Genomic DNA, 16,023 nt, shown 5'->3' with positions numbered 1-16,023 from the left:
GAGGTCAAATGAATTGTATTGCGATTGTCACATTTAAGGCTGCTTGTCCACTGGAAGAGGCGATTACGAGATCAGACGACTATGTGTGCATTAGCGCGACTGATCCCAAAGCGAAGATTGTAAAGGAACTGCGCCAACTGCAAGTGACCTCGAGCATAAGACTTCACGCATCTATAGCCGACAACAGGCGATAAGCGACAGATCCCCCTCGAATGGGATTTACCCCTTGTAGTCGCCAGTACTCCATGGTACTTGCAAGCATTTGGTTGTCTGTCATCATCATATGCAACATTATTTTTATTATTACTACAGTATCAATCAACATTTGTCATGGATGTAGATAGTGAAAAGTTGATAAGTGCACTTTGTGGAAGAAGACCCCTATGGAATATGAAAGATAAACGCTATCATTCTCGAGATATACAACACATACTATGGTTGAAAGTTGCAGAGGAAGTGAGTGTTGATAATGGTAAGTACTCTAGTTATTTATTTATTTATTTATTTATTTATTTATTTATTTATTTATTTATTTATTTATATGCCGGGCTGAGTAGCTCAGACGGTAGAGCACTGGTCTTCTGAGCCCAAATTGACAGGTTCAGTCCAGGCTCAGTCCTATGGTGTGTGAAGGTACTCAAATACATCAGCCTCATGTAAGAATTTTTACTGGTACTTAAAAGAACTCATGCAGGACCAAATTTCCATACCTTGGCATCTCCAAAAACCATATAAAGGTAGTTAGCAGGACATAAAACAAGTAACTTTATTATTATTATTATTATTATTATTATTATTATTATTATTATTATTATCTAGTAAAAGGCGGCTTCTCATGTCGACTGTTCAATCGATATTGCTATACGGTTCGGAAATTCGGGCTGAATCGTTAAAAATTGCAAAATATCGGATAAGAATTGCGGCTGTATAACGGGGAGCAGCTTTACAAATTGCTTGCACATATCGCACAGTATCAGAACCTGCGATTCTAGTAGTAGCAGCAGTAGTAGCTCCTATTGACTTGTTGGCCTTCGAAAGACAAGAAATTTGGCTCACACAAGAAGAGCTGGGAAGGAAAAGGGTAAAGGCTTTGGCTCTTAGTTGCAGAATGCAACGATGGCAAACAAGATGGGAAGATGACTCTAGAGGGATATGGACAAAAAGACTGATACCTTCTCTGGGTGTATGGGTTGCCCAAAATCATGGTGAAGTGAACTACTATCTCACACGATTCTTGACAGGTCATGGATACTTCCAAAAATTTCTTCATAGGCTTGGGCTAGCAACTAGTCTGGTGTGCATATACTGTGGTGATATCGATGACGTATTACATACTTTCTTTGTGTGTGTTCACTGGCTGCCACAAAGAAGATGCTTAGAAGTTATGCAGGGAGAATTGACGCCAGGAGGGATCGTGTCAGTAATGCTACAAAGTCAAGAATCTTGGGACCAGGTGGCAGTCTACATAGAAGATATTCTGAGTCAGAAGAAGAACCTGCACGATTATGACAGACAGTAAAGCAGAAGAAGGAAGATGAAGCACAAGATGCATTAAGCACGACATCCGTCCTGAAGTAATGCAAGAGTGGTTTCTGGGGCGGAGATAAACATCGTGGGAAAAGGGAGTGTGGTTTTTAGTGGGTAAGAATCTCCACACACTTGTTGAGTGCGGACCCTCACAAGTGTCTTATGAAAGATTTTCCACACTACCTCGCAAAAAAAAAATTATTATTATTATTATTATTATTATTATTATTATTATTATTATTATTATTATTATTATTATTATTATTATTATTATTATAATTTCAATGGGCAACATGTGCAGTTCCTGTTATAATATAAATGAAAAGGAAATGATTAAAAACACGTTTAAGTGGAAACATTACCTAGACATTTTCAGTTATTCAGTTCGTGTTCACAGAAGTATGCTACAAACTCGTATCTGATCCCATAAGCAGTAGTAACACTTCTCTTTTCACCTAGTGAAGCAAATGTGGTGGGTGCTCCACTGGTTTCTGATTGTGATTGTTGATGTAATAATGCCACAGCTTGTTGTTCACCTTTCTAATACTTTTAATAACTTGACAACGCGTACTACAGAAACTCATACAGACCTGTACGGAGTACAGATGCCAACTGACAGTCACGCAAAGTCGCCTGCAGAGGACAACCCCAGTCGCATGAATCAAAGTCGCCTGTAGTCGCAGGATCACATAGTCGCGCCTAGTCGCTTCCAGTGGATGAACAGCCTAAGGCTTTTGATAGGGTAGATCATGGTAGGCTACTGGTACTGAAGAAAAGTAGTGCAACTGGACTAGACAGAAGAATGACTGAACGGGCAGCTATATTTCTAGAGAACCGAACTCAGAAAATTATAGTAGGTGAAGCATAATCTGATTCTGTAATCATTAAGAGGGGACTTCCTCAAGGCAGTATTCCTGGACATTAATATTTTATTACATATGAAAATCCACAGCCTGTTTCCAGTCATTCGACCAGGTCAGGAGTGGAATTAATGAAGCCCCCCATCTAGCGGTAAAGATAGGAATTGTGCCAGCTACCAAAGCCTGTCGCACTCATCTGGAGCAATGATTAATGAATGACAAATGAAATGAAATGATATTGGAAAGTGTTGCTGGAATGAAATATGACAGGGAAAACCAGAGTACACAGAGAAAAACCTGTCCCACCTATGCTTTGTCCAGCATAAATCTCACATGGAGTGACCAGGATTTGAACCATAGAACCCAGCGGTGAGAGACTGGCGCGCTGCCGCCTAGCCATGGAGGCTCTCCTTTTATGTGATATATGTATATAAATGGTACGTATAAAAAATTGGAATCAGAGATAAGGCTTTCAGTGGACGACGTTATACTATAGAGGGTACGGTAAAATATGAGATACAAGAATGTAAGCGACTGCAAAAAGATCTTGACAATGTTGTGAGATGGACAGCAGTCAATGGTACGATGATAAACGGGACGAAAAGTCAGGTTGTGAGTTTCACAAATAGGAAAAGTCTTCTCAGTTTTAATTACTGTGTTGGTGGGGTGAAAGTTCCTTATCATTGTAAGTACCTAGGTGTTAATATAAGGAAAGATCTTCATTGGGGTAATCACATAAATATGATTGTAAATAAAGGGTACAGATCTCTGCACATGGTTATGAGGGTGTTTAGGGGTTGTAGTAAGGATGTAAAGGAGAGGGCATATAAGTCCCTGACAAGACCCCAACTACAGCATGGTTCCAGTGTATGGGACCCTCACCAGGATTACCTGATTCAAGAACTGGAAAAAAACCAAAGAAAGCAGCTCAATTTGTTCTGGGTGATTTCTGACAAAATAGTAGCGTTACAAAAATGTTGTAAAGTTTGAGCTGGGAAGACTTGGGAGAAAGGAGACGAGCTGCTCGACTAAGTGGTATGTACAATTTACGAACTTCATCGTATAGATCCATACTGATGTGTATTGATTGGGTGAACCAAAATCTAACATTGTTTCTTAAGAGGTATGTTCCGAGTTGTCAGTGGAGAGATGGCGTGGAATGACAGCAGTAGATGAATAAGTTTGAGTGGTGTGTTTAAAAGTAGGAAAGATCACAATATGAAGATAAAGCTGGAATTCAAGAGGACAAATTGGGGCAAATATTTGTTTATAGGAAGGAGAGTTAGGGATTGGAATACAGTGGAACCTTGATTCTCCATTTTTGGAGGGACCATGAAAATAAAACTTACCGGTATCACACAGAAAAATGGAAAAGCCTGGAATGAATGAAATCCATCAACAATTTGGCTAAACATCACAAAATGAAATATGTATAATTCTAATCTTACTGTCCGGTTTGGTCATCATACTGTGGTTACTCAAAGCATTATAGGTTAGTTTTAATGCCATTTTACTTTGATTTTTCCCGTCTCAAACAGTCTGATGTTGTGTAAATGGTGGGAAGCATAAAATGAAACAAATGTAAATTTGAGGATTTTAATACATTGCAAGCATAGGAATCTAAGGAGACCACCAAAAAAATTTGTAAACAATGAGAAAACATAAAATGCAGGAACATAAAAGTGGGGTTATAGTGTACCTGCCTCTGTCAAGATGACCAACAGTTTTAAATGATACATTCTAAACATATCAAATGCTTCAACACAGAGGCAAATGTTGACATTCAATTTCAAAATTACAAACCTCTGCCTTCTGTATTTCTTGCTTCACATTCATATCTTCCTTCAGAACTGTTGTTTAGGTTCCTTAAAAGTAAATTCAAAGTGTTGTTGGCAGGCTTTCGAAGTCTTGGATCAGTTGCCTGTAATAATAATTTCATTTCTTTACTGCTGGCTTTCCTTTTAAACATAGTACAGTATAAGACACATGCATTTCCTATGGAAAGAGTACCATCAGTATTGTCCAGTTCTAAAACAAAGCCATAAATACTTGACTTAACAATATCAAAACAAGTGGTTGAACTAATACAGGAAGAAGATCCAAAGTGAAAAATTCAGGATAACTTTCTCCAGTTTCTTGTATGTTATGATGTGAAATATCAAATTGGCAATAAAACTACTTTTTATGTTATTTAGGGAAATATAATACCAGTATTTCCCCTAGTGAAGCAGATGGTACATAACAAAGACTCACCTTGATAACTTCTCCATTTTTACTCCACTGCAAGTATAGCTCAGGAGATCCAGTAGCAGAGCATGACAGGCTGATAGATTTTCCCCTCGTAAAGTTAAGCTTATTTGGAGTAACGCTCACTCGAACAGACTCACTCACAGCCACAAGCACTTCTTTTGCACTTTTACCAGCTAAACAAAACAATATTTAACACATGAGATAAATGAAAACAGAATTAAAGATTTAATCAGTTATTTAAAAGTCCCTTATAACAAAATAAGAGATAAGATGGTCTTGAATAAAAAGTATAAGATAACAAGATTCAAGTTCCATTCAAACCATTTCTACTGTTTAAAAGCTAGGCACCACACAAACATATTCATCTACTAATGTTATTCCACGCCATCTCACCACTGACAGCTCGGAACAAGCGGTGTCATAGCAACAGGATTACCATAGTTATAGATGTAGAAATTTAAATCTGGCATTATTCACTTCATCATTATCATCATCATCATCATCACCATCATCATCATCATCATCATTTCCCTTTATCCAGCTGTAGCCGGGTAGGGGCAAATATGGTTCCTCTCCACTTTCTTCGGTCTTTCCACCACTCCTCCTCCAACACTGTGTCCCAGTCCAGGTTTCTTTCTATAATGCTGCGTTGGATGGTATCCTTCCATCTCAATCGTGGTCGTCCACGGCCTCTCCTTCGTTGGATTTGTATTTCCATCACCTTTTTTGGCATTCTTTCGTCGCTCATTCGCTTTATGTGCCCAAACCATCTTAGTCGGCTCTTCTCTATTCTATCATTCAATTTTTCCACTCCAATTTCTTCCTGGATTTTCTCATTCCTTATTTTGTCTCTTCTACTCTTCTGTATCATACTCCTCAAGAACTTCATTTCGGCTGCCTGTATTCGACTCTCATCCTTCTTTGTCATTGTCCAAGTTTCTGCTCCGTAAGTTGTTATGGGTACGTAATACATCTTGTACATAGTATCTTTTGCTTCCATTGGCACATCTTTGTCCCATAACATGTTTCTTACACTATGATAGAAACAACTTCCAGCTTGAATCCTTTTACTAATCTCAGCATCCAGTCGAGCATTCTCCATTAATTCACTCCCCAGGTATTTAAACATTTCCACTACTTCCAGGGGCTTGTCTGCAAGTCTAATCTGACCTTTCCTTTCTTTCTCCCCTCTAGTCATAACAAGAGTTTTACTCTTTTCTACACTTATTTTCTATCCACATTCTTCGATCTTCCCATTCACCACATTCAACTGTTCTTGAACCTTCCTGTCGTCTTCTCCCCAAATCACAATATCATCTGCAAATAACATCATGTTCATTTTTCTTCCTCCATATGCTGCTTTTGCTGTTCTCATGATGTCATCCATTACTATTGTAAACAGGATTGGTGATAGAACACTTCCCTGTCTCAGCCCACTAGTTATTTTGAACCAACTTGTCCTGCCAACTTGTGTTTGCACGCAACTACAACATTCCTTATACAATGCCATGATCATTTTTATTAATCCCTGTCCAATTCCTTTTTGCACCAGACTGTCCCAAACTTTCGTCCTGGGGACACTGTCATATGCGTTTTCAATGTCAATGAATGTCATCACCATATCATTCCCGTACTCCTAATGTTTTCCATTAGTTGTCTCATAATCACAATGGGCTCTATTGTTGACCTTCCACTTCTGAAACCAAACTGATTTTCCTGTATCTGATTCTCAACCCTCAACCTTATTCTACGTTCCAGTATCCTTTCCATTATCTTAGAAACATGGGATATTAGAGTAATTCTGTAGTTCTTCAAAATTTTCTTATCACCTTTCTTGAAAATTGGGATGATTATTCCTTTTTACCAATCCTCAGGGACCTCCTTATTCTCCCAGACATTCCTGAGAACCCGATATGTCCACTGCAGGCCTACAGCTCCAGCTGCCTTTATCATCTCCACTGAAATTTCATCTATTCCAGCAGTTTTTCCATTCTTCATCTTTCTTACTGCCATTTCAATTTCATTCATTGTAATTTCTTTATCCATTTCTTCATCAACTAATTGCCTTTCCTGGTCGTCCATTGAATGACTGTCATCCGTTCTTATGTTCAGCAGCTTCTGAAAATACTCTCTCCATCTATTTCTTATTTCTTCTGGCTTTGTTAAAATTATGCCACCTTCATCCTTCACAAATCTAGTGCTTACTTGATCTCTGTTTTTGTTTCTTAAGATACCATACAGTAATTTCTTGCTGCCCTGCATATCATCTCTCAATTTCTGTGTGAATAAGGCCCAGCTTTTCCTCTTTTTTGTAAAATGGACATTCTCCTCCTTGGTTCTGAAATTCTCATTTAAATTTACACAGCTATTTTAAAGTAAAATATCAATGTTATGAATATGAATTACAAAATATTTTATATGTAGTCTTTTCTAATCCTTTAAATAATAACGTATCATAAGGTTTGAAGACATTTCTAGCATCCTATCTTAGGAACAACATTTATTTAACTAAGAACAGACTAAAATGGTCATACAAACCTTTGTTTTCAGCAATGCACTGGTATGTTCCCTCATCTCCAATTTCTACAGGATCAATTATGAGACTTCCTGTTTCTTGTATTTTAAACCTGGGTCCACTGACAAGATGAGAAGAACCTGAAAGATCATCGATTACGTTAATGTCAGAAATAAAGCAGTAAACCTGAAACTTATCCGTGCATTTTATCTCAAATGTGTAGGAAATCATGGTGCAAAAGATGCAGGGAGATGAAACATAAAAACAAAAACGTACACTAGGAGAAAGAATAACATAACATAACCTCTTAGTAGTTTTTTTCTTCTGTAATTTCCTTTCTGTCACACTGACACAGATAGGTCTTATGGCGGCGATAGGATAGGAAAGACCTAGGAGTGGGAAGGAAGTGGCTGTGGCCTTAATTAAGGTATACACCAGCATTTGCTTGGTGTGAAAATGGGAAACCATGGAAAACTATCTCCAGAGCTGCTGACGATGGGGTTCGAATCCACTATATCCCGGATGCAAGCTCGCAGCTGCTTGCCCCTAACCACACAGCCAACTCGCCCAGTAATCTCTTACTAGAATACAGAAAAATAAAATTTTGGCAGATTATAATTTCTTGAACAAATTATAAGAGAGATATTTTATACATCATATAATATGAAGGAGGGAAGTTAACAAGAGTAGAATATACACTACGTGATCAAAAGTATCCAGACACCTGACTGACGTGACGTACAAGTTCATGGTGCCCTCCATCGGTAATGCTGGAATTCAACATGGTCTTGGCCCACCCTTAGCCTTGATGACAGCTTCCACTCTCACAGCCATACGTTCAATCAGGTGCTGGAAGGTTGCTTGGGGAATGGCAGCCCATTCTTCATGGAGTGCGGCACTGAGGAGAGGTAGCAATATTGGTCGGTGAGGCCTGGCACAAAGTCGGCGTTCCAAAACATCCCAAAGGTGTTCTATAGGATTCAGGTCAGGACTCTGTGCAGGCCAGGCCATTACAGAGATGTTAATGTTGTGTAACCACTCTGCCACAGGCCGTGCATTATGAACAGGTGCTCGATCGTGTTGAAAGATGCAATCGTCGTCTCCAAAGTGCTATTCAATAGTGGGAAGCAAGAAGGTGCATAAAACATCAATGTAGGCCTGTGCTGTGATAGTGCCACGCAAAACAACAAGGGGTGCAAGCCCCCTCCATTAAAAGCACGACCACACCATAACACCACCGCCTCCGAATTTTACTGTTGGCACTACACACGCTGGCAGATGACGTTCACCGGGCATTCCCGATACCCACACGCTGCCATCGAATCGCCACATTGTGTACCGTGATTTCCCACTCCACACGTTTTTCTACTGTTCAATCGTCCAATGTTTATGCTCCTTACATCAATGAAGCATCGTTTTGCATTGATCTGCGTGATGTGTGGCTTATGGGCAGCTGCTCGACCATGAAATCCAAGTTTTCTCATCTCCCATCAACTGTCATAGTACTTGGAGTGGATCCTGATGCAGTTTGGAATTCCCGTGTGATGGTCTGGATAGATGCCTGCCTATTAGGCTCCTTTCACATGGTCCACTTGCTTTCCACGCCACGCCACGCCAGGCCACGCCACGCCAGGCCACGCCACGCCAGGCCACGCCACGCCAGGCCACGCCACGCCACGCCACGCCACGCCACGCCACGCCACGCCACTTTGCAGGCACTTGCTGTCCACTTCTGTCAACTTGTCGGCAACTTCTAGTCCCCACCACATATATTACGTCTCGGTTTGAATCTGGTCTATGGACGTGAGCGTTATCTTTGGGATTTACATTTGTACAAAGAGAAGGTTGAGGTGAAAGATGAGTAATATTGTTCATTGGGTCCATCCACTGAATTCATATCACCTAGAACGAGGAGCTCATTGTTCTTCTAGATGAACGTACCAGTGATCAAAAAATGTTCCTTAATTATCTTCGTATGAGTGGGAATTTCTTTGAATTGTTGTCAATCCTTGAAGCAAGTTTACAGCATTAGGACACCAACATGAGAAAATATATTCTGCCGTTATTCTGAAACAAAAACTTCGTACTTGTGACGCACACAATGTTGACCGTTTGAACGACTGATTTAGTGAGCTACCAGTATGGCCTTGCTACCTACACCTAATTTCTGTAAATAAAACACTGGTAGTTCTCACGAATAAGATTGATTTTTTTTTTTTACAAGTTGCTGTACGTCGCACCGACACAGATAGGTCTTGTGGCGACGATGGGACAGGAATGGGCTAGGAGTGGGAAGGAAGCGGCTGTAGCCTTAATTAAGGTACAGCCCCAGCATTTGCCTGGTGTGAAAATGGGAAACCACGGAAAACTATCTTCAGGGCTGCCGACAGTGGGGTTCGAACCCACTATCTCCCAAATACTGGATAATGGCCGCACTTAAGCGACTGCAGCTATAGCACTTGGTCCGAATAAGAAAATGTTATTTTGTAATTTAATTGGAAGCAGTTCTTTTAAAATAAAGACTGCTAAAAAACCTTGATTAATTATTTTTCAATGACCGATGTTATTGTAATATCAAACAAATAGTTAACATATAACACAGATAGCCTATACATATAGCCTATTACTGTAGTTATCAACTTCTCTCTCTTTGGAGCTGTCCAGTTCGGCAAAATTTGGAATCAGTTCATGGGAAACTTCATTCCACATTTGAAGCCTTTAATTTTATTTGAATAGTCTGTTGTTCGTTAATCCCACAGACAAGGGTGATTTTGTATTTCTATTATTAACTTTTTTGTATCTATGAATGGAACTGACATTTTGAAACGAAATCTTCGAACTTGTGGCTCATATGTTGACCATCTGAATGAGCTAATCTGGTTTAGTGAGCTTCCAGTCGCCCAGAGTGGAAGACACTTCAGGCCGGTTGTCAGCAGCCTGCTGTTGACGAGAGTGGACGGAGGTTGCGCCACACGAAGTGTCTCGTGTGAACACCACCGGCCTTTTTCTACACCTCTGGTGGAGTGGAGCAGCGTGGAAAGCAGTGGATCGTGTGACAGGGCCCTTACACTTGATGACCCTCTTCAACTGTCGGTGGTCTCTGTCAGTCAACAGACAAGGTCGGCCTGTGTCCCTTCACGTTTCCACTTCACTATCACATCAGAAACAATGGACCTAGGGATGTTTAGCAGTGTGGAAATCTCATGTACAGACTTCTGACACAAGTGACACCCAATCACCTGACCATGTTCGAAGTCGGTGAGTTCTGCGGAGCGCCCCATTCTGCTCTCTCACGATCTCGAATGACTACTTAGGTCGCTGCTATGGAGTACCTGGCAGTAGGAGGCAGCACAATGCACCTAAGATGAAAAACGTACATTTTGGTGGGTGTCCGGATACTTTTGATCATGTAGTGTATGTACAAGAATGCAATAATTTACCAGATAAGAGCACGTTTATGGAAGACTGACTGACCCACCGACCAACTAACTAATGTGCTACATCCCTGGACCTTCAACTACCAAGTGACTACTGATTGGCCCAAAAGCCTGCAGATCACAATGTAATGCATGGTCAGCACTATGAATCCTCCTGGTCATTATTCTTGGCTTTTTAGACTGTGAGCTGATATCTCACCATCTTATAGCTCCTAAATTTTTCTCATATAGGTTTCATGGGCATCAAATGATCTCTCAGATCCAGGTAAAAATCCCCTGTCTTGACCAGGAATCGAACCTGAGTCCTCCAGGTAAAAGGCTCGCTGCCCCTAGAATGCAGGAACAATTAAATAAAGGAGGCAATGCATAAATTCAGAATTATTTTGCAGAAACCTGCAACTTGAAACCAGGAGAACAGTCAAGTATGGTAGTCTAGTGTCCATGGTTGAAACTTAAATACAGCAGAGTTCTGTCAAGGAGTGAAAGGAGGAGAGGCACAGGAGAGAGAAAAGAATGGAAAAAGGAGTTAATATCTGATGTTAAAACTTGGTGCTTCGCCAGGCCTGAACATGGAATATGTCCAATGAGAGAGAGACAGGAGATGAGCATTATGATATGATCAAAAGGAAGGTATGAGAACATTATCTCAAGGAAGTCTTCAGTAATAATAGCAATTGTTGAGGGTTTTTAATTTAATTATGATCATTTGGCTGAAGCTTAATAAAAGCAAAGAACTCGTCAAATACAGAGAGGAAGAATTATTCCAAAAAGCAAGGCAATGGTGATGGAAAGAGAGAGGATTAGAAAAGGAGCAATAAAATTCAAGAGTTTTGGAGAACTTCAAGTACTTAGGAGAATTCAAGAACGGATGGAAACCAGCAAGAGTGTACAACTTAGAAGTGTTTTCTATCACCTAATCTGGAACAAAGCTTGAGATATAATGAAAGTTATGATTATAATTTCTGATCATTTATGCCTTGCACATTTTTTTAAAATAATGATGTGTTTTAATTTGCAGTAACACAGATAGGTCTTATGGCTATGATGGGATAGGAAAGGGCTAGAAATGGAAAGGAGGAGACCATAGCTTTCATTAAGGTACAGCCAATGCGTTTTCCTGGTGTGCAAATGGGAAGCCACGAGGCTGAGTGGCTCAGACTGTTGAAGTGATGGCCTTCTGACCGCAGCTTGGTAGGTTCGATCCTGGCTCAGTCCAGTGGTATTTGCAGGTGCTCAAATACGGCAGCCTCAAGTCGGTAGATTTTCTGGCATGTAAACAAACTCCTGAGAGACTAAATTCAGGCACCTCGGTGTCTCCAAAAACCGTTAAAGTAGTGGAGGGATGCAAAGCCAATAACATTATTATTAAAATGGGAAACCATGGAGAACAATCTTCAGAGTGGCTGACAGTAGCGTTTGAACCCACTATCTCCTGAATGCAAGCTGATAGCTGCTTAACTCAAAACACGCACTCACTCAGTCGGTTTATACAGTTTTACCGTACCGGCTATGATAACAGAGATATTCATGAGTTTAGACTTTTGTTGCATAGTCCATATCAACGCCTACATCATACCAGCACAGATAGGCTGGGTGAAATCGTAGTTTAGTGGAAGGACTAAGATTTAATTCTCAAATATCTATTATATTAGTGGTCCAATCCATAAATACCACATAACAGAAGTTATAGAGAATACAAATGCTGATCATTTATGCCTTAGACAGTTTTACCATACTGACTACAACAACAGAATTCATGAATTTAGACTTTTGTTGCTTAGTCCATATCACTGCCGAGCATCACAAACATGGAAATATTGTTTAACTATGTTAACTGGTAATGGTGCTTGTTTTTGACGTGATTGTTTTAGAATGAAAACCTGCAGGGTCATCAGCCCATATAGACATGAAAAATTGTCAAGTTGATTATCAAAAAGGAAAAAGTCGTAAAGCAACGATCGCTTGAAAAATATGTCAAGAGAAAATTTTTTTTTGCTAGTTGCTTTATGTCGCACCGACACAGATAGGTCTTACAGGGAAGATGGGACAGGAAAGGCCTAGGAATGGGAAGGAGATGGCCATGGCCTTAATTAAGGTGTAAAAAGAGGAAACCATGGAAAATCATCTTCAGCGCTGCTGAAAGTGGGGTTCGAACCCACTACGAGTATCTCCCGGATGCGAGCTCACAGCTGCACGCTCCTAACCACATGGGCAACTTGCCCGGTCAAGAGAGAATCATGAAAGGAGGAAGAAGTACTCACTTTACATAACAAAGAAAATTAACGTGAAGGCCTGTAATATCAAAAGCCCATAAAAATTTATCAACAATAACATTACATTGAATATTGTTTGTTGTGATGTGCTTTGTCTCTTCTTCTGCCACTCATAGACGTGATTACTGCTGCATCCTGAGTAGAACAGCCTGCTTAAGAACAGCCTGCTTGAATATTGGCGGGAAGTAGCTGGGGAGTTAGATAACTTTCTTTTTTAGCATGCCATTCCTCTGGTTCATATATGTTCTGATAACTACTAGTTCCTCATAGTATTCCAGCTATTAGATCTTTGCTATGAGGCACTGATGGAAATGAGGAGTGAGCACACTTAATGGAAAACAGAAGAGCAATGTTCACTGCTGACTGTGGCTAGGTCATACCAGCTTTGGAACTAGACACTGTCAGAACAATAGCGTAGTAATTTTCGTGAAAAGTTAGAAACTGTGCTGTTTGATCAAGCACATCATACCAAAACACTGCTTTTAACCATGACATTCCAGTTGGTTAATATTGTGCTCAGACTACTGATGTCACTGGAAGGACCTATCTTGAGTTCAGATTAATATTTTTCTGTGTCTGTGTCTGTTACAGCATCACAGAAAAATGGGCGGGTGGATTTTAATGAAAGTATTTCAGTTTAGAATAAGGTCGAGTAGTATCTTAGCTATAAGTCGTCCAAACAAATGTTTCCAGCAGTGAGTGGGTGTTTTATATGGGGCCTAAAGCAAAAACTTGATATATATCTCTCTTATAGTTGATTTTAAACAAAAATAGCTCATGGAGAGTGTTTGTTCTATATCACTTTTCAATACAGTGAAAAATAAGGGAAATATCAGTGGGAGTCATGTGAAAGTTTAAGTTCAAGAGATGGTGACTAGCTCTATAGACTGTATAGAGGGTTGCTATGGAGATCAATCTAGCAACATTTTTGTACACCTGTCAGCATTTTTGTAATATTAACCCAATACTAGTGCCCTTTTATACTGGAAGGAAGAGTTCAAATCCAGTTCAAAATAATGCAAAAAAAAGAAATATGAAACTGTAAAGAACCACGGAGAGCAAGGAAGTAAATACCTCACAATAGGCCACTGACAAGGAGGGGCATGCCCAATTATGCACCTCAGAACCTGGGGAAACAATGTGAGGTTTGGACAAAAATGTCATCATGCACATGTTAAGAGACTGTCCCATCAATGCCAGGTACTACAGCTAGTAATGGTACAAAACAAGGAATATGAACTGGAACATGGAGATCGATGAGATTTAAGGAGACATATAGGTGCTGATATTTAGTCCAACACAAGTTCTTTTATGTGTCTGTAAATCTATCAACACACCACTGGACTAAGCTGGAATCAATCATGAGCTCAGAAGGCCAGCATTCTACTGTATGAACTAACGAGCTCAGCAGGGAACTCTTTTCTTCTCATTCCTGAAGATAAAATGTCATATGTTATAAACGCATTGTTAGAGAGCACAAAAAATATTTAAAAAATAAAAAGCAATCACTACACGGGCTATGTAGGCCCTTAGAGGAGTGGAAGGTAATGATCTCCATTATCCGTAACCTCTGCTCGAAGTGAGATACTGTTTAGCTCTATGTATGGTAGTCTTTTTGCCCAGGAATTAACTTAGCACTCATTTTTGGTGTAGGCTAAGTGAACCCCAGCACAATGTGTTTCTCCAGAAGTGAACATCTTGTTTTTAAAACTTTTTGTCTTCCTGGCAGAAAATCAAACCCACATCCTTTCAGGAGTGAGTAGTACAGAATTGTAGAATTAACTGCAGCGATGCGACTCAAAAATATAATTTTTTAAAATTAAAAAAAATTGGTAATTTCTGTTACACTAAGTTGTTTTTCAACAAGTGTTATTTCAATATTTTGTATTACGAAATCAGCTTGAATTCATGAGATAGTGGATTAAAACTGCACTGTCGGCCACCCTGAAGATTGTTTTCCATGGTTTCCTATTTTTCTCACCAGGATAATGCTGAGGCTGTACCTTAATTAAGGCCATAGTCACTTCCTTCCCACTCCTAGTCCTTTCCTATTCCATCGTCACCATAAAACCTATTTGTGTCAGTGCAATGTAAAATGTAAAACTGTATTAAGAAGGTTCTCAATATGCCCTTGAGGACTGTTGTTACCAGCAGCTGTCATGGTAACATATACAGTAAACCCCCTCTTTTACACTTCTTAAGCGAATGCAGAAAAATGGTGTAAATAGGGAAATGGGTTTTACTCACCTGGGACCAATAACTTAGTGATGCTGAAGGCGAACTGTTAAGTGGAGGACTAGTTCATTAAAAAATAAGTAATGTTAAGGATAATTTGCTGTTTTATCAAGCACCATGCAAATAAGAAACCTTTGAGCCCTGAAACCTTCAAATTTATTTTCTCAAAAATAACAGAAATTTTATACTGAAACAAATTAGCCCTATCTAAATGGAAAATAAAACCCAGAACATAATTTAACAAAATAACACAGATGAGAAAAATGATCGCAAAAGAACTTCAATATCCAGACAAAGAAGCAATCTTAAATACAATTTACCTTATATATAGGTACATAGCAACATGAAACACACACAATAATCATCAAATAAATTTGAACTTCACAACAAAAATCAATAGGATGTTTATATGGGAATACAAAACACACACAACAATAATAAATTACAATCAAACCTTTGCAATAAAAATCACCAGATAGTTTAATTCTTCATGGGTGGAGACATCTATATATACCCTACTTCTCTTTCATTCAAGGCAGAAGTATATATATAAATTCCATTTCAATTTAATGAATTTACTAGCTGAGGAGGTGCAAAATCTGCTCTTAGATGGCAAGAGCTATTCCTTCAATTGTACTGAAAATCCACATCCTGTTTCCAGTCATTCGACCAGGTCAGGAATGGAATGAATGAAGCCCCATCTAGCGGCGAGGATAGGAATTGTGCCAGCTGCCGAAGCCTGTCGCACTCCTCTGGGGCGATGATTAATGAATGAGAGATAAAATGAAATGATATTGGAGAGTGTTACTGGAATAAAATATGACAGGGAAAACCAGAGTACCTGGAAAAAACCTGTCCCACCTCCACTTTGTCCTGCACAAATCTCACATGGAGTGACCAGGATTTGAACCACGGAACCCAGCGGT

The 16,023-nt window shown here is 39.6% G+C and overlaps 1 protein-coding gene across 1 annotated transcript in view; it reads right to left on the bottom strand.

The window, feature by feature from the left end:
- The window catches only part of LOC136858421 (hemicentin-1), a 357,960-nt gene that overhangs the window by 314,305 nt on the left and 27,632 nt on the right, over window positions 1-16,023 (bottom strand). Inside the window, exons 7-9 of the mRNA XM_067137953.2 lie at window positions 7,176-7,292; window positions 4,641-4,810; window positions 4,191-4,308 (exon numbers count right to left, since the gene is read on the bottom strand). Coding sequence (XP_066994054.2) covers window positions 4,191-4,308; window positions 4,641-4,810; window positions 7,176-7,292 — 405 coding nt within the window. The remainder of the gene's footprint in view (window positions 1-4,190; window positions 4,309-4,640; window positions 4,811-7,175; window positions 7,293-16,023) is intronic.

The sequence above is a fragment of the Anabrus simplex genome, chromosome 1 (genome assembly GCF_040414725.1).
Source record: "Anabrus simplex isolate iqAnaSimp1 chromosome 1, ASM4041472v1, whole genome shotgun sequence".
NCBI lineage: Eukaryota > Metazoa > Arthropoda > Insecta > Orthoptera > Tettigoniidae > Anabrus > Anabrus simplex.
The sequence above is the reverse complement of the archived record's forward strand: the minus strand, read 5'-3'. Positions and strand labels throughout refer to the sequence as shown.